At 43.0% G+C, this 19970-nt stretch overlaps 1 protein-coding gene across 1 annotated transcript in view; it reads right to left on the bottom strand.

Moving 5' to 3' along the window:
- Positions 1 to 19970, bottom strand: part of TNRC6B (trinucleotide repeat containing adaptor 6B) — a 164139-nt gene that overhangs the window by 4993 nt on the left and 139176 nt on the right. Inside the window, exons 17-24 of the mRNA XM_042470868.1 lie at positions 10707 to 10820; positions 10307 to 10478; positions 9495 to 9623; positions 8227 to 8403; positions 4640 to 4786; positions 4080 to 4175; positions 3532 to 3756; positions 2211 to 2281 (exon numbers count right to left, since the gene is read on the bottom strand). Coding sequence (XP_042326802.1) covers positions 2211 to 2281; positions 3532 to 3756; positions 4080 to 4175; positions 4640 to 4786; positions 8227 to 8403; positions 9495 to 9623; positions 10307 to 10478; positions 10707 to 10820 — 1131 coding nt within the window. The remainder of the gene's footprint in view (positions 1 to 2210; positions 2282 to 3531; positions 3757 to 4079; positions 4176 to 4639; positions 4787 to 8226; positions 8404 to 9494; positions 9624 to 10306; positions 10479 to 10706; positions 10821 to 19970) is intronic.

Below are 19970 nucleotides of genomic sequence, written 5' to 3'. Positions count from 1 at the left end.
CTGGGGGGGGAGGGGGGAATTATGTGTAGCTCCTCAGTGAATGAGTGAGGGAGTGACTATGTGGGGAGGGGGAAATAGGCTGAACTTAAGCCCTCCTGGCTTGAGCTCTCAGCCAAGTTTCAGAGGGAAAGTGCCACCTTGGAGAAGTCACTTCACGCCTATTACTTCACGGCACCTCCCAAAGAGGAGGAGGTGGCAGCAGTGGCTGCGGACTCAGTAGCAGAACTGCTGTCATTATCCCTTCTACTTTACAACAACCTTCAGATATACTGTAATATTATGATGCCCAAAAGATCTGAAACAGTATCTGAAAGCTGTAATTTAAGGACAGAATTCAGGGATCCCAATGTGTGTACTCATATTCTCATACAGAGTCAAGCCCTGGAAAACTCTGTGAATACCCTGGATTAAAGAAACCCAAAGACCAAATAGCCAGCATCTAAAGCAGTGGTTCCCAACCTGTGGGGTCTGGACCCCTTTGGGGGTCAAACGACCCTTTCATAGGGGTCACCTAAGACCATCGGAAAACACATATTTGCATATAGCAATGAAAATAATTTTATGGCTGGGGGTCACAACATGAGGAACTATAATAAAGGGTCGCGTCATTAGGAAGGTTGAGAACCACTGATGAAAGTTCCTAGTTGCCCGTTTCATCAAGTACATCCTTGCTTTCCTGTATTTCTGCTAGTTGAGAGCTGACATTTAATCTTTCACCATTTTTGATGAATGCTGCAGGAAAGGAAAACTATCAGCATTTCCCTAGGTAAACTGCAGAACTTGCCTTTCACCCACTATGGGACCCAAGATGGCTTTCAAAAAACTAAAACATGATATGCTAAAACCTGGTAACAACAGTTAACACACAAACAAATCACCATATTGAAACACTATTAAAATTTTAAAAGTATTATTTTAAAATGTTTTATACTCCTATAACAGGAGATTCATTTTAACTCTGACTTGTCTCTAATAAAATCGCAACAAACTAGTATTCAACAAATATTATGAATGTAGAAAGTGAGACACAAATAAATGCTGGAACAGCTTTATTAGTATGAATTTTTGGCAGCAGTACTGGAAACATTCTGTGGTTTCACTATGGAAACATGGCAGAAATTGGCAATACTACCTAGATTTTACAATGTCCTAAAGAAGCTGGACTCATGCAAACCACTTAAAAACTATGTTTAGTATTTAAAGGAACTGTTCACTTATTTACATAAAACAAGCTTTAAAATTAATTCACAAAACAAGATCCAATTATGTTGCAAAGTAAAAGCTGAAGCTGAACACTAGTTTACAGCAAATTATCTTTTATTAATAGATCATGTTATTACTGAGACGGTACAATAAGGTACCCTACCATTGTCGGTTTTGTCCCTGTGGCCTTGAGGAGATTGAGTCAATTAGTCATGTTCTTCTTAGTTGCCCTCTATATAGAGACCCGTGCATTTTATATAACTCCTATTGTCAAGCAATTACCGGAAGGGAGAATAAATTTTATATTAAATCTTTTTTAGCAGGCCATAATGAAGATGTAACTAGCAGTGTCGCTAAATTCCTTGCAGCTGCTATCACCCTTCGGAGAGGCTATTTAAAACAGATTCAGTGAACTCTGGAAGTCTAATTATGGCTGATATTGTCATTGCAGACACCATGTAATTTGCTGTATGTAATTTTTTATATACTGCTCTATTATTTTTATCAATTTCTGTTATTGATATGCAGACTATGCTATGTTTCTTTGAAACATTTTTATAACCTTTTAAAACACCCTGCAAGTTGACACATGTTAGAGTTTTTATGACTGTATTGAGTGTTATTGTATTGTATTTTATCGCTGTGCTGGCTGTGTGCCGTAATAAATGAAAAACATGTTATTACTGAGGCAAATAGAGCTGTAATAATATAATTAACAATTAGGTATTCCTCTTTGACAAGGTTGTCAAGTTGTATTTGACTGTAAGGGGCGGTGCTCATCTCCGTTACTAAGCCAAAAGAGCCAGAGTTGTCAAAGACAACTCTGTAATCATGTAGCCAGTGTTCTGACTGCACAGAACACTGTTTACCTTCCCACCAAAGTAGTACCCATTTATCTACTTGCATTTGCATGCTTTTGAACTGCTAGGTTGGCTGAAGCTGGGACTAGTGATGGAAGCTCATCCCATCATGCTACAATTAATTACTTCAAGTGAAATATGAAATACCTGTGGAGTGAGATTATGAAGAACCAGCCAATAGCTGGCACGAACGGAACCACCATCACTCCAAGTAGAGGCTGCAAATGATAAAACAACATACATTTGGGTCAGACCAATGGAAAAAAAATGCTAAATTTAGTAATTTGTTGTAACCTGGAGGTTGAAATGTTTTTTTTTAAATGCTTTCATTTACAGCTGCAGGATACTGTTTCTTTCTACTGATACAATTGTATTTTAGCCACTTTTAATGTTTTTATTGTATTTGCATTTACTGCAGTTAGCAGCCTTTAATTCCAATCTTTGGCAGAAAAATAGGGCAGTAAAAAAGCAATCAAACAAATTCAGCTCACATTTGCTGAAGAAAGTTTATGTTTACCACTGGTAAAAAACAAGGAGGAGCTGAGCTGGAAAATGGAAACTCTGGTCCAAAACACACTGCAGAAATAATTCAGCTTGAGACCGCTTTTTAAATGCCCTGGCTCAATGTTAGAGAATTCTGGGAATTGTAGTTTACTGTGGCACCAGAGCTCCCTGACAGAGAAGGCTAAAAAGTCTCACAAAATTACAGTTCCCAGAATTCGCTAGTGTTCACCAGGGCAGTTAAAGCAGTCTCAAACTGGATTATTTCTGCAGTGTGCTTTGGACTTCTGTTTTTTTGTCCATGTGTACTGAGGTTTATGGCTAGAAAACTCATCAAAACACTATTACATAGCTCTGTGGAATACTAACAGTTTCTGCACAGCTGTAGAACCCATGTGTGCAACTACACAGGTATCATGAAGCATAATACAATCTTTTCCAGACTTTACTGCCTTTATATCCCAATTACCCAATACATGTTTTTACTTTACTTTCAAGGATATTTTATGATAACATAAATATTTTTAGAACATTAATAGTTTCTTCTCACTCTTCTTCCCCAGTGGTTTCTAGCTAAATGTCTAAGGGCCCAAACAGACAGGCCAAATAATGCAGCTTCAGGCCACTTTGGAAGTGTGTTGTTAAAATGACACACACATTTTAAAAGGCTGGAAGCTGCGCCAAAGCCGCTCTCTAGTCATAAGGACTGGAGCACAGCTTCAGCATAGCTTCTGGCCTATTAAAATGTGTGCGTCGTTTAAACAGCACACCCCCAAAGTGGCCTGAAACTGGTTTATTTGGCCTGTCTTATCAGACACAAAGCCTTTTAAAGATAGGATTCTTTTCATCTTCCATTCAGCAGATGCCGATCTCTTTTATCTGAAGGACTGTCATATCTAGACTATTAATGCTGCAGAGTCTACAAACAACTGAATGTAAAGTAATAAGAATACCAGATACTACATACCAGAGGCAAGCCTTGATTCCTGTGGCCCCCACCCCCTGAGTGAGCGGGGTGCTGTGCTGCTCCAGGGAGAGGATGGTTTTGGATTACTTAAACCAGGAGGTGGGCGGGGCAGCCCTGTAGTGTTTCTTGAGGAAATATGGTTCTTCCACATCTTGTTGGAGAGATGAGCAGGATTGGGTCCTATGGGATCTGGGGACCATGTTGATTTGTAATCACTGAACTTTGCTAAACCAAAGAGACAAAAAAGGCAATGGTCAACACAGAATAATTTTGGGTTCCATCAATAGGCTGTTAACACCACAGATTTAATTTATGGATCTGAAAACTGTACACCAAGGTGATTACCCAGTGGGTTTCAACTGCCAAGCAGGGATTCAAATTCTAGTCTCCAGACACTACGCTGGCTCTCTCAGGTCTCAAGTTTTAAAAACTGACTCGCCCCTTCTACAATCACTCATTTCTGGCTTAAATCCACTAACTTGAATATTCTGATGTCCTATACCTGCACTATAAAAGCATTAGAAGAGGTTAGCAATGAAAACACATACCTGAAGTGCTATGAACATTTGTGAAGGAATTGTCAGAGGCACTATAGGGCCAGGCACCAGGTGAAGGCAGCGAGGTGTTGAGGGAAGAATTAGACCCTGTAGCAAAATAATTTCACATATTAACAGGGAAGTGCCATGACAGCCTTAAAATAGGGATATAAACTGTCTTGAGGAAGTGCACCAAATAGAATAAAATTCATGTTTACTCCCTGGCACTAATAAGGGATGGGGTGTACTTTCGCAGGTAAAATTTGGCAAGTGGCAATGAAGTACTTAATCAAGCACTTGTTTGCCACCAGCTTTTCTGCAAATAAACATCACAAAGTAGAAGATGTTGTGTGCAGAAAAATTAAGCATTATCAATTCTACAGAATCCCCTCTACAAATGCCTCCTATCTCCATTACTATTCATAAGCAAAAATAAAATTGTTGATTTAACATGCAGTTCTACTCCTTGTAATTGTAGAGCATTCCATTTTAATGGATGAGAATGGAGGAGTAGAAAGATAAGGACAGTAACAATAGTGGTAGTGGTGGCAGTAAATGAAGTTGCAGCAAACCTGTGGTGTTGTCCCGCAGAAGTTGGTGATCAGTATCTACTATGGGGGATGTGGCTGTACCCCCCAGTACACTTCCTGGGGTCACATAGGGATCTGATTCAGGGTCAATGTTTGGAATACCTTTCCATGGCACTCCTGGCTGAAACTCTGAAAATAGAATCATCATCAGATGGTACTTCAAACAAAACTTTGCATAGCTTATTTCACACTTTCAAAATCAAGTATTGTGTTTAAAAAATTATAAATTCTGAATACATACATGAACACAGACATGGGGTACAGGGGACATGGAAGAGACAAAGACAAAAAAGATCTGGTGAGATGACTAATAAAATTTTTGTTTAAAAAAATCTGCTAAGATGGCTAAATGTCTAATTTTGTTCAAAAGAATCTGCTCTTATCAACATAATCAGATCTCCACTTTTGGCAACTCTTCACTGATTGTCTATTGAATTCCCTTTAGGATTCAGTACAAGTAGCTTCTATTAACATTTAAAGCCCTACATGACTTAGCCCCTCCCTATCTTTCAGCCCCCATTTTTTTTTACCAGCCTGCTCAAAACCTGCATTCTAGAAACTCTAGGCTTTTCATCAAGAGGTTTCCTCTTCCTTGGCTTGGCTTTATCCTTTTCATTTGCTGTTCCTTGCTCCTGGAATTGCCTCACTGAGCACCTAGAGACTGTTTCTTCCAACACTGTTTTTAAATCTCAATTTAAAAACTTCCTTGTTTCATAAAGCCTTTGGAATTTTAGTTTAATATTGTTTTATAATCTTGTATATTTTGGTTATAGGCTTTATATTATATTGCATTGTTTATGTCATCAAAGAATAGAATACTGACAGCTTTCTCGGTATCTCACATTTCATAAAGAAAATCGAAGAACAAAAAAAGAGTTTTGAAAGTTTTATGGTCACCAAGGTGTCTGTATGTGTAGTAGGGTGGGTGAATGTGGGATGAAACTACCAATGTAGAGGAATCACTAAGTAATTTTTTCAGGGGGTTAGCAATGGGTCTTCCTTGTCCTTGTAACCCAGAACTCTTCTTAAAATGAATAAAATAAAAACATACTTGAATCATATAATTTATATAGGCAATACACAACCCTGTTTGTCCCATTTTAACAGTTTTAACACAACTTTACACAAATGAATAGCACTTCTATCTCTGCACACAAAAACCATCAGCTAAACATTTACCAGTTACCATTATACCTATCCAGCCCCCTTTTCCTCCTCATCCTCTGTCTAGCTAAAAGTTTTTTCCCCCAAGCACCAACATTGGGAGGATGATGGGCAGTGTCAGGATCTGAACCTGCTATGCTGGTTTGTCATTTAGGCTTGCCTGTTCTGTTTCATGTTAATGGATGATAGGATATCTCAAAATGATGATCCTGGGTGGAAGGGAAAACTTATCTATCCTGAGGATGGCTAACAAGCAGATATGAAGTGAAGGTAACAGACACCAAGAACTGCCCAAGTCAGCCCTGTGGGAATGCCCAGTACAACGAGGCAGTATGAGAAAAATAAATGTTTTGCTTTTATGATGAATGGGGTTTTACACTAAAAGGTTTGAATTGTGCTTTTTTATACTGCATAATCAAATTGTCTCAATCCTAACAACGTCACCATACTGTGAACTGCTTTGGCTTTTGAATAAAGTTTGTTGTTTTACTGAATCTGAATTTTCTGAGTCAAAAATTGCCAATACATGACAGATGGAAAAACACAGATTTTCAATGTTGGTCTGCAGTAGCATGTCTGAAATAAACAACGCAATAAATAAGAAAATATAGAAATTTGTTCTAGACCTGCAGTTCTCAACCTGTGGGTCGTGATCCCTTTTGGGGTCAAACAACCCTTTCACAGGGGTCGTCTAATACAATCGAAAAACACATATTTATGAAGTAGCAACGAAAATAATTTTATGGTTGGGGGTCACCACACCATGAAAAACTGTATTAAAGGGTCGCAACATTAGGAAGGTTGAGAACCACTGTTCTACACAATCCTATTGTGTCTGTGCGCCTGCATACAACAGGCAACATAAACTACAGTTGCCTCTAGAATCCCTTACTGAGCATACATGAAAAGCATACAAGAGAGGGGAAATGGAAAGTAGTTAAGCCTGCCTCAACAGCTATCCACAACATATAAAAGAAACATAGATCTGTTAGTATTAACACTAAAAAAATAAATAAATAAATTTTTAAAAAAATAAAAAAATAAATAAAATAAAATCAAAGTGGAAGGTGATGGGAAAAAAGTGAGGATATATTTTGGAAGATGCCTTTTAGTGTTCTCTAGGTTTAAAATGTTTTACTAATGCAAGCCTTAATTGGCCTGACTGTTTCATTTCATATGTGCATATTGTCAGTTTTGAATAAAATGTTTGAAGAAATATGAACAGCTTTTTTGTTTTTGCTATGCAGAAACTTATCCCTACTCTTACCATGTTATTTCTGCCTCTAGTACCAAGTGGTCTGTTAAAACAGTAATGTCCAGGAACACATCTACTTTGTTAATTGAGGTACAGTGCGCCCACGCCATACGCGAGCGTGCCATACGCGGCCTTGAGCATACATGTTTAAGCCGCGGCGCGCGCGCGGGGTGGAAGGGGCAGCGCGTCCTATTCAATTGAATGGGCGCGTGCGCCCATTGCGCGCCCACACCGCCGCACACGAGCCCCATTGTTTCCAATGGGGCTTGAGCATAGGTGGAATTCGCCTTACGCGGAGAAATCCGGAACGGATCCCCCGCGTAAGGCGAGGACGCACTGTATAACTATAGTCAGCCCTCCATATCCACAAATTTTTTATCCATGGATTCAAGCATCCACAGCTTGAAACCGTTTTAAAAACATAAATTCCAAATAGCAAACCTTGATTTTGCCATTTTATCTAAGGGATACTATTTTACAATGCCATTGTATTTAATTGGACTTGGAACATCCAAGGATTTTGCTATCCACAGGGTATCTTGGAACCAAATCCCAGCAGATACCAAGGGCCCACTATATATAGCACTTCTTGTTATCTACCTACATTCTATCAGCATCTCATATGTTGACAGCGTAATTAACTGGGCATATATAGAACCCTAAGTCTTTATAACTGTTTAATAGGACATGATAAATCTGACATTCAAAAGCTTCAGCTTGAGTAGAGTAGGAAACTAGAATGTCATATATAACATAATCAAAAAGCTGCTTTACACTTTTATAGGTCACATTTCTCTGAAACTAAAATAGTGCTTGGATCAGCAAAAATGGGTATTTTCCGTCTCCTGGTATATTTTAAAGAAGTCATCTAATAAAGCTAGATGCTGGCAATACAACACAGAACATACAGGAAAAAACACCCCAGAATATATACATTTCTATCACTCTTCAACCTTACATATACCCATGGTGAAGGAACTAAAAAAAAAAAAAACATTTACAAAATACTGTTTGCTCAGAAGATGGCTATGCAAAAAAGTTGTTGGTATGAGATTTCCCAGCAGGCAGGGTCGTAACATCCTGTAATTCGTGCTCTCCACTGGCATGAACAATCTATGAATTGCACAAATAGTACAGACTTTGAAATTACCTGGAGGCCAGCTGGCATTGCTGGATTTGCTTCCAATTTTACTTGTTGGTGGAGATTTGGCAGGTAACCAACTATCACCAGCAGGACCTGTGTGGCTGCCCAGTGGGTCACCAGGAATTATATCAAACTGGTTATAGGGTGACCCTCCTCGGGCTTTTCCAGGGGGCACAATTGTCCCTAGAAAAAACAAATTCATAATTTGATATAAAACAATCAGAGTTGCAGCTGAGGCAGGGTTCAAACTCACTAACATATCTGAATGAACTACTGTATAGGGTGAATACTATACAGTGCGCCCGCATGATACGCAGGCTGAAAGCAGCGCCGGAAGAAGGGCTGGATCATCCAGAAGGGTTAATGGCGCGCATGCTACAGGCATAAGCCCCATTCTTTTGAATGACGCTTGAGCACACACGGAATTCCCCTTACGTAGGGGGATCCGGAACAGATCTCCCGCATAAGGTAAAGGACCCACTGTATACACATTTTTGCTTCAGAAATTAAGCCAATTTGTACGATTATCTCAGATAACAAAGAATGCCTCACCAAAATGCTAGAAAGGCTGTAACATTGTTGGCTCCTTTGAGCACATGTGGCTGGACTTGCTTAAAATCAAAAACTTTTGGAATGTTATACTAGCTCAAATTTCTTCTATTGTAAAACAAAATGAAACTTTTTTTCCAGGTCTTCTGTTGTTGTCCATCTACTGTAAAGAAAACAGTCAGTTAAAACATCACAAGTTCATCACATTTCTTATTGCAGCGGCTAGGAATGAAAATCATGAGCAATTGGAAAACAGGGAATGTACAAATAGCTGACTGGTGGTGGATGCTTGGTTAATGTTTCCAACACCTTCAGACTCTGTAATGGACAAAAGAAACCACACACCTTTTTTGAAGACTGGTCAATTCTTATTGACCACATTAACAACAACTCCCCTGACATGACCTCCTGCCCACCAGATTACCCTTTGGAAGGACACTCTAACTCTGAACCCACCAAGCAGCAAAGCTTGAATGACAATTTTACAATCTTGGTTACTGATACTCAGTACTCAGATTGTTATTCTGCACAGCTTTTATATGACTCTTCAAGGCCTTTTGTTATTTTTGTATTCTCTGTTTATATTACTGTTATAAAAATATTCAATTGAAAAATGAAAATAAGCCAATTAAAAATTAGAGGTAAATTTAAAAAAAATTACCCACTTACTGAAGTTACTATAGCAAAGGAGAATGAGGTAATTCATAACAAGTGGAATCTCTCACCATTTTTGTGCATATTGGCATCTTGGGAAGCTACAGGCGGCATCATAGAAGTCCACTGTTTAAAGCGAGATTCTGATCCAGTTTCCTTCCCTCCTACCATGCCATAATCCATGCCACTTGAACCAAAATCTGTGAAAATATCATCAAACATAATTTGGGTTTATTTTAAATACTGGCATGGGTAATTATAGTGATGAAGCAAATTAAATGAGAAAATGAAAAATAGCTCTGGACATTTTGGCTAGCTCTCTGTAAGCATCTTTTCTGCAATATGCCCCCAAGCGTCCAAAATTTTTTACTTAACAGTTAACAAACATTTCACTTGTATTTGAAGTACATTTCACAGGCATTGTTGCCATCAGAGCTAATACAGATTAGAAGTATGTTTCATACTGATGTTGTGAATACACTGCAGATATAGAATATATGAAAAGTCAAGTAAGTTTCAAAATAAAATACTGTAGCTAAAATATTTATGTAGTTCTAAATATTAAAGATGCTAACACCACCAATAAACAAAACTAAATTTCCTGGGACATGACTTGTGGATACCACAACGTCACTTACTGTTAAAACAATTTTAATGATTAAGAACAGCAAACCAGATTCCATCTATTAAATGAAATTAACTGAAATGTTTTCTGATTAGGCTTTCTAGGTAAAAGCTTCTGTATGGGTTAACTGTGTGGGAAGAACCCAATGCTACAATTCTATTCAACAGTACACAGACAGTATTTAGTGTTTGAGTTTGGTGCAAGGATACACAAGAAACCAATTTAGGTAACAGAATCATATTGACTTCTAGTACTTACCTGAAACATATCCAGGAATTTGCCCTTTGGTTGAGATATCTGAAAGACCCATATTTAGACCCCCAGACACTATATTGTCTATATGTGGCTTAGGCCCAACCGGATGGGATGGGGAATGTTTCATGCCAGGTTGCCTCTGCTGTTGCTGAAAGGCACTCACCATACGGGCAAGCTGCAGTTCAGGAGGGAAAAAAAAAAGAGATTGAAAAAATGTGATTCACTTCTAAAAATTGCGCTATTTTAGATTAAGTAAAATTCATCTAAATGCCCCGCCTCCAATCAGGATTGAATCCAGAGTATTTTGACTGTCTGTATTCCCCCTAGTTTTGTAGCATCTTCCAATTACACTGAGAAGCTTTACTGCACATACTGCATACTCCTTCCTGACTAAATATTGTACCTGTTGTTCTTGCTGTTGTCGTACAGCTTGGGAAATCTTTCTCTGATTCTGTAACAGTTGCTGCTGCTGCTGCTGCTGCTGCTGTTGCTGCTGCTGGAGGAGGAGCTGACAAGCCTGCAAGGAAAATGGAGAAGACCAAGAAACTAACTTTTTTGAGCAATTACTCTTACTAGATATAACTGCTAGCAAAGAAATATAAATCAGTAGGTAGGAACATCTTCCTTCAAACAAACAACTTACTATGCAATACAACTTGCTTAGCTGTAACTGTGGCTCTTTCAGTGGAGATCTATGAACTCAAATATTTGGGTCACTTACATCAGCAGATTGCAGTCTCAGAACTTTTTAGAACTGAGTGATAACTTTTTGGTAGTAAGCCTACCCACTCTCTATTGCTATATATATTCCAAGTGTTGTCATATCAATTCTATGTCTGTTAGGGGATGGACAGGTTGCTCACCTGTAACTGTGTTTCTTCGAGTGGTCATCTGCGAATTCACACAAATGGGTTATTTCTGCGCATGCGCAGCAAACTCGGAAACTTCTAGAATTTCTGAGCAGAAAGTCATGTAACTTTCTGCAGTCTCTTTGCAACTTTTTGGTGGTAGCCCCACCCATCCCGTATATAAGGCCCCTGGTGGTCCGCCCTTCTTCAGTTCCGAATGAGCCGCAAACAGCGCGGCAACAAGTGTTGTCAAATGAGCAGACACTGAGGGGATGGATGGGTGGGTTTGTGTGAATTCGCAGATGACCACTCGAAGAAACACAGTTACAGGTGAGCAACCTGTCCTTCTTCTTCGTGGTCTCTGCGAATCACACCAATGGGTTTAGACTAGCGAGCTGTAGTCTATGGAGGAGGGAGTGTCAATTAACATAAATCAAGTAACCAATAAAGTATGTAAACCAAACACCTGTGTTATTTATTGCCATTGCTACAGGTTAATGCATGGCAGAAAGCAACACTGCCCTCCCAAAGGCTGCATCCTGTCTGGCCCTGGCATCCAGCCTGTAATGTCTGATGAATGTCAATGGTTGGGACCAGACAGCAGCCTTACAAACATCCTCGAGGGGAATCCCCGACAAAAAGGCTGAGGATGCTGCTACCGCCCTAGTTGTATAGGCTCTAACCCAACCTGGTAAGGGCTTATCAGCCAGTTCGTAGCAGAGGCGGATGGTGTTGGCCACCCACTTGGAGAACCTCTGTGGTGAAACCGGCAGCCCTTTCTTGGCTTTGGAGTAACACACAAATAGTCTCTCCGAACGCCTGGAACCAGCTGTCCTATCCAAGTAAAACGCCAGTGCCCTCCTAACATCTAGAGCGTGGAGCTGGCGCTCAGAGTCTGTGGTCGGATTAGGAGCCAGAGTCGGCAAAACAATGTCCTGGTTGATGTGAAAAGCAGATTACTACCTTTGGCAAAAAGGTGATGTCTGCACGGAGGACCACTTTGTCCTTGTGAAAACGGAGAAAGGGTTGGTCCATCCTAAGGGCACACAGTTCACCAGCCCGGCGGGCTGACGTGATAGCTACCAGAAAGGCTGTCTTCCAAGTCTCAAGTCCGTGGTAGCTAATGGTTCAAAGGGCTTAGAGACTAAATAAGCCAGAACAGTGTCCAGACTCCACTGCGGTGGAGGGTCCACAACCGGTGGATGCAAGTTGTTAAATCCCTTAAGGAACCTCTTTATGAGAGGGTCCCTAAACAAAGAAGGCTTGTCTTGAAAGAAATAGTGTGAAGAGATGGCAGAGAGGTAGCACTTGATACAACTCAAGGAGAGACCTGCCTCTGTCAATGTCATAAGAAAGTCCAGGACTACAGGGATGGAAACACGGGATGGTGGAACTTCCCTGGTTCGTAGGAAGGCAAGGAATCTGTCCCATTTGTAGGCGTAGGACCTCTGGGTAGATGGTCTTTGAGCTGCCTTGATCATGTTCTGTACACCAGATGGTAGCGATCTTAGGATCGAATCCTCCATGCCACCAATGGGAGAGATTGCATCTCGGGGTGGTGGACTTGCCCGTCGTGAAGCGAAAGCAAGTCGGGCCGGTGTTTCAAGCGAAGATGGTCTTGGGCTCGTTGTAACAGAGGAGCAAACCACGGTTGCCTGGGCCACCACGGGGTGATCAAAATCCCATCCGTGGAGTCCGTCCACATCTTTGTCAATAGTCTGGTGATTAACGGGAACGGGGGGAATGCATAAAGGAGACCGTTCGTCCATTGAAACTGGAAGGCATTTCCCAGGGAGCTGGCTCCATGAACCCGTGAACAGTACTTGTTTAGTTGGGCATTGCTGGGGGAGGCGAAGAGATCCACCATAGGCGTGCCCCATCATTGAAAAAGGTGGGAGACTGCTTCTGGGTGTAGCTTCCATTCGTGGCACGTTGTTTGGGATCTGCTGAGTTGATCTGCCAGTTCGTTTTCATCCCCTGGGAGGTGGATGCACTGAAGCAGAATGCTGTGTTGTATGCACCAGTCCCATATCCGGAGTGTGATGGCTAGGAGAGTCCTTGATCTTGTACCTCCCTGCTTGTTGAGGTAGTACATGGTAGTGGTGTTGTCCGTTAGGAGGAGTACCACCTTGTTGGAGAGTAAACCTTGAAAGGCCCTGAGCGCTTTCTCCACCGCCAACATCTCCAATGCGTTGATGTGGAGGCTCGACTCCGTTTGTGACCATTTGTCCTTGACAGTAAGGCCTAATGTATGGGCCCCCCATCCCTGTAGGGATGCGTCCGTTGTCAGAGTTATCTCTGGCAAAGGTGGGGTAAATGGCATGCCGGAGCAGACGTTGTCCGGTTGGAGCCACCATCTCAGCGAGGTTTGGACCTTTCTTGGAATGGTGAGAATCTTGTCCGGATGGTCACTCACCGGATGGAAGGCGGACAGGAACCAAGACTGTATGGGCCTGAGGTGCAGTCTTGCCCAGAGAGTAACGAAGGTTGTGGAGGCCAAATGTCCCATTGCAATCTGCACCACACGGGCTGGTAGATGTCTGTACCGTAGGCAGGCTCGTATGGCGAGTGTCAGGGTTTGGAATCTGGACCGTGGAAGGTAGGCTTTGGCTGAGATTGAGTCTATTAGTGTGCCTATAAAATCGATCTGTCTGGACGGAGTTGAATGGGACTTTTCAAGGTTGACACGAAGTCCCAATGATGCCAGTAGGTCTTAGGCAAAGTCCATCTGGTGCTGGAGGGCCTCTCTGGACGGTGCCGTGAATAGCCAGTCGTCCAGGTAGGGGAAGACTACGATCCCTTGTTGACGAAGGTAAGCTATGACAGGAGCCATACACTTCATGAAGACCCTTGGTGCTGAAGACAGACCGAATGGAAGGACCTTGTATTGAAAGAAATCTGGTCCAACGGTGAAGGCGAGGAATCTGCGATGGTCGTTTCGTATCGCAATGTGAAAATAGGCATCCTTCAGGTCCAGCGTGGCGAACCAGGTGTCCTTCTGCAAGAGTGGCAGAATAGAAGCAAGAGTTACCATCCTGAAGCGTCTGTAGGCTATGAAGGAGTTTAGGGCACGCAAGTCCAAAATCGGCCTAAGGCCTTCAGGTTTTTTAGGGACAATAAAGTATTTAGAAAAGAAGCAGTATCGGGCCTGGGAAGGTTGTACAGGCTCGATAGCGCCCTTGTCCAAGAGGGAGCGCACTTCATCGAGAAGGGTGTCCGAGGGGACGGTGGTAATGATAGCTCCGGTGGTGGGGAGTTCAGAGAACTCCAGGGCCTAACCCCTTCAAACTATGTTTAGGACCCAGGAGTCCGTTGTGATGGATGCCCAAGTGTTATGGTGGAAGCGCTGCTGGCTGTGATGGAACCAGTTTCGTTGGCCACTGTACCGTTGTTTGGTTGGTCTGGAGGAGGAAGCTGACATGCCATGTTTCTTGGCAGCTGTCTTCATTCTGTAACGAAAACTTAGTTTCTCGTCCGTCTCCTTATTAAAGAGGCTGGAGTTATCAAATGGCATGTCTTCTATGGCCGCCTTGGCCTGGGGGGTCAAATTCGAGGAACGGAGCCAGGCATAGCGGCGAAGAGCTACCGATCCAGAGAGGATTTTGGAAGAGCAGTCAGTTGAGTGTCTAGCTGATATTATCTGTTGACCTCCCACCGAATGGACCTCATTCCGGATGGCGGACATAATCCTTTTCTTATCATCAGGGAGCTCACCGATGATAGGGTCCATCTTTTCCATAAGGAGTTGGACATATGCCCCCGTGCACGCTGCGTAGTTGGCAATTTTAATGTCCAACGCAGCGGAGGCATAAAACTTTTTTGCCAAGCTGTCGATTTTCCTACTCTCCTTATCCATAGGGGATGAGGAGGGACGAGCCGCAAAAGAGGTTTGGGAGCCTTCCACAATGGCCGAATTGGGTTTAGGATGATTAAACAGCCAAGACGGTCCTGAAGGGGTGACCCTATAAAGGTTCTCTATTTTCCTTGAAGTAGAGGAGATGGATGCCGGTGTATCCCATGACCTCTTGGTGATCTTCTCTAGGGATGGAAGAAAGGCCAGGGATGGTGGAGCAGGAGCACAGCCGTGAATCCGACGTTCCACCGGATCGAGGGCATCGTCTTCAGGGTGGGCGACCTCGAGTTTAAGAGCATCCGCCATTCTGATCACCTTATCAGCAAAGGAGCGGACATCGTCCGTTGGTGACGGGGCGTCCGGTTCCCCAAAAGCTAGGGACTGCTCTGCATATAGCTGGACAGATGGGGAGCCTGAACGAGACCGTGAAGCAGATGGGGATCTACTGTCCCTGCGGCTTAACGGTGACAGGTCTCTTGAAACGGAGCGACGTGTGACTGTCTCTACCGTGTCACGGTGTTGAGGAGAGTGAGGCCTCACTCTTGTAGGACCCGGGGCGTTACAGCGGAGGTGGTCTGCGTCTACCGGTAACAGGTATTGGCCGGTGTGGTAGTCATAGATCAAGTCCGGATAAGTGTCAAATAATGCCCTATCCGGTTGGTATTCCTCCACAGGGGGGCTGACACGACGATCCCTCTCCAGGGCTTCGTCAGCTTCCATTCCCAGAGTGGCTCTATCTCTCGGCAGAGGTGGAAATCTATCCCGTCTGGAACGGGATGGTGAGGCTCTGTCCCGTCTAGAGCGGGATGGTGAGGTTCTGTCCCGCCTGGAATGGGATGGTGACCGAGAGCATTTCTGCCTCTGCGGTGATAACTGAAGTCCGAATCCGGGATTTCTCCTTCGGATTCAGACGACTCGCCGAGATTGACTATTTCCAAGTCCTTGTCCTGGACAGAAAGATGTGATGAGATCAGAATCCTGGGCTCAAGTGGTGGAGCTGAAGACGAAGCAAGCTCTGGGATTGGAGTTGGCGCCAGTCGCGGATCTGGTGGGGGCACCGACACAGTACTCGGGGGCCCTCTGCGCCTAGCCTTAGGCGGCGGAGACACTGACCTAGCCTTCCTCGGCTCGAGGCCATCTTTAGGTGCCTTGGAGGACTTTTGTCTTTCTCCATGAGGCCTTTTTGAAGCTTTGTCCAGCTTCAATTTAGATGCATCCGAAGTCTCCGGTTGGGCCTCGGGTAGAACGGGGTGAAAGGCCTTCTCATACAGAGACGCTTTGAGCTTTTGGTCTCTATTCTTCAGGGCTTGGGCCGTCATGGCCTTACAATGCCTGCAGGCTCCGGGGATGTGGCCCTCTCCCAAGCATAGGACACATTTATCATGTCCATCCGACATGGGTATTTTGACCCCGCAATTAGCGCATTGCTTGAAAGAAGCCATAGCGCTGAGAAACGTTACCGGTCCGGGTCAATCCGTGAGATGTCAGACAAGGTTGAAATCGGCAAGCAAAGGATGTCAAGTCCGTTCCGTGGTCAAATGTCCGTTTTAGGGGCTTTGGTCAGAGATTCAGTACTGAACAACAGCAAGTTCCTCAAGCTGCTAACGCGGCGGAATGAAGGAACAGAAGAAGGGCGGACCACCAGGGCCCTTATATACGGGATGGGCGGGGCTACCGCCAAAAAGTTGCAAAGAGACTGCAGAAAGTTACATGACTTTCTGCCCAGAGATTCTAGAAGTTTCTGAGTTTGCTGCGCATGCGCAGAAATAACCCATTTGTGTGATTCGCAGAGACCACGAAGAAGAAGTGTGAATTCACAGATGTCCACTCAAAGAGCCAGAGTTACATATACCATATATACTTGTTAAGTTGACCTCATGTATAAGTTGAGGGCAGTTTTTGGGGCCAAAATGATGGATTTACACATGACCCGTGGATAAGTCAAAGGTCAAACATTGGAGCATGTTACAAAAGATCTAAACGGGGAAACAAAGCACCACTTCCTTCCCTACATCTCCCTCTCAGGACCTCTCCCAAGGGTTGCAGTCTTGGCATGGAAAATGGGGAAACAAACCTTGGTGCACTCTCCCTCTCTCTCTTCCCTTTACCAAAAGCATCTCCAAGGCTCATGGCTTGCAAAAGGGGGACAGGCCTCTCTTTTTCATCCTGGAGAGAAGTGACCAGTGGGGTCCCACAGGGCTCTGTCTTGGGCCCAGTGCTATTCAACATCTTTATCAACGACTTGGATGACAGAATTGGGAGCATACTTATCAAATTTGCAGATGACACCAAATTAGGAGGAGTAGCTAACACCCCAGAGGACAGAATCAAAATTCAAAATGACCAGATTATACTAGAAAGTTGGGCCACAGCTAACAAAATGAACTTCAACAGGGAGAAATGTAAGGTACTGCACTTAGGGCAGAAAAATAAAATGCACAGATATAGGATGGAGGACACATGGCTGAACGAGACTATGTGTGAAAAGGATCTGGGAGTCCAAGTAGACCACAAGTTGAACACAAGTCAACAGTGCGATGTGGCAGCTAACACGGCCAATGCGATTTTAGGCTGCATCTGTAAAAGTATAGTATCTAGATCAAAGGAAGTAACAGTGCCATTCTATTCTGCTTTGGTCAGGCCCCACTTGGAATACTGTGTCCAGTTCTGGGCACCACAATTTAAAAAGGATGTTGAAAAACTGGAACGTGTCCAAAGAAGGGAGACTAAAATGGTGAAAAGTCTGGAAAACATGTCCTGTGAGGAACGACGTAAGGAGCTGGGGATGTTTAGCATGGAGAAGAGAAGGTTAAGAGGTGATATGATAGCCCTTTTTAAATACTTGAAGGGATGTCATACTGAGGAGGGAGCTGACTTTTTTATAGCTGCTCCAGAGACTAGGACCCGGAGCAATGGATGCAAGCTACAGGAAAAGAGATTCCACCTCAACATTAGGAAGAACTTCCTGACAGTAAAGGCTGTTTGACAGTGGAACACACTCCCTCCGAGTGTAGTGGAGTTTCCTTCCTTGGAGATCTTTAAGCAGAGACTGGATAGCCATCTGCTGGGGATGCTTTGATTGAGAGTTCCTGCATGGCAGGAGGTTGGACTGGATGGCCCTTGCGGTCTCTTCCAACTATATGATTCTATGATCTCTCCACCCCCAGGATTTCCAAAGCTCATGGCTTGCAAAACGGGGTACAAGCCTGAGCACACACTCTGTCTGTGTCCTTCCCTCAGCAGCTGTTTGTTAGCTCTGGCTGCGAGGAAAGCTGAGGGATAAGAGAGAGAGAGAGAGAGAACGAACATGCTGGGACTCAAATGGGAAGCTGTTTAAAGACCCCCTGGCTACAGAAGAAGGTGGGCACTTCTTTTAGGAACTTTATAAGCAGTATTAACTTATTGCCCCATATATGTCTACCCATGATTTTGGAGTACATTTTGGGGCATGAATTTCTTGGCTTCTATTTCTCTTCTTTGTGTCTCTTTACATACATAAGAAATTAACAAGATACTAATACAGGAAGAGTTATGCCCAGATCAAAGGGAAAATTGGCTTTCTGCATCATCTGTAACCCATACATCTAGTCTATACATTATATCTATAATGTAACTTTTAACTGAATTGTCACCTTATAAATGCTGGACAGTGAAAGGCAGTAGAGATCAGCGTAATTTTTGTAAAGTAACTGTTCAACCCATGTGGAAGGTAAGTCTTTTAGCCAACTAGAAATCTAATAATATTGTCTGGTCACCCATTATGACAATCTTTGAAATGAAGCAGGTAGACTGTTTTTTGAACCTCTGTACACTGATATATAAAATATGTATAAAACACTAACGTGTGACATTGTTAGCTGCCCTTGAGCTGACCCTGACTCATGGTGACCCATGGTGGATGACACATTTCCAAGATCCCCTATCCTCCACTGCTCTGCTTAGTTCCTGAAACCCATGCCCATGATCTCCCTGATTGAGTGGTTTTCCTCTTTTTACTACCCTCTACCTTTCCTAGAATTATTTTCTTTTCAAGTGATCCATGCCTTCTCATTATGTGGCCAAAGTACGACAACCTCAATATGATCATCTTGGCTTGCAAGGGGATTTCAGGCTTCACCTGTTCTAGGACCCATTTGTTTGTCCTTTTGGCTGTCCATGGTATCCTATACTCTTCTCCAGCACCACATCTCAAATGAGTTGATTTTCTTTCTCTCTGCTTTCTTAACTGTCCAGCTATTGCATCCATACATGGTGATGGGGAATACAATGGCTTGTACAACTTTCACTTGGTGTTCAGTTGTATATCTTTACTCTTTAGGATCTTGTCTAGTTCTTTCATAAGCTGCCCTTCCCATTCCTAGTCTTTTTATTTCTTGACTGCAGTCACCATTCTAATCAATGTTTGATCTTAGATACAAGAACTCTTGGAACTCTTTAACGATTTCGATTTCTTCATTGTCTAGGTTGAATTTTATGTATGTCTTCTGTGGCCATTATTTTTGTTTTCTTTATGTTCAACATTAAGCCTTAATTAATGTGTTAATTAATAACTTGCCATTGGGTGAGCAAGAAGGATCCTACTTTCATCTTGGCCTGAGAGGGAGTGATCAGGCAGACCCAGCAACATCGGGGACTGCCTGAAGGAAGAGGCTCCTCCCTCCTCAACTGTCATCTTGGCCTGAGAGGGAGCGATCAGGCAGACCCAGCAACATCAGGGACAGCCTGAAGGAAGAAGCCCCTCCCTCCTCAACTGTCATCTTGGCCTCAGAGGGAGCGATCAGGCAGACCCAGCAACATCAGGGACAGCCTGAAGGACGAGACTTCTCCCTCCTTTAATTGTCACCTTGTATTTGTTTTGTATTCAATTTTTACTGTACACCGCTATGATCATTGCGGAATAGCGGTCTATACATAAAACGTATTATTATTATTATGTTTGAGCTTAATCTCTGCATTTTAGGCAGGG

Source organism: Sceloporus undulatus, chromosome 5, assembly GCF_019175285.1.
Source record: "Sceloporus undulatus isolate JIND9_A2432 ecotype Alabama chromosome 5, SceUnd_v1.1, whole genome shotgun sequence".
NCBI classification, from domain to species: Eukaryota; Metazoa; Chordata; class Lepidosauria; order Squamata; family Phrynosomatidae; genus Sceloporus; species Sceloporus undulatus.
The sequence above is the reverse complement of the archived record's forward strand: the minus strand, read 5'-3'. Positions and strand labels throughout refer to the sequence as shown.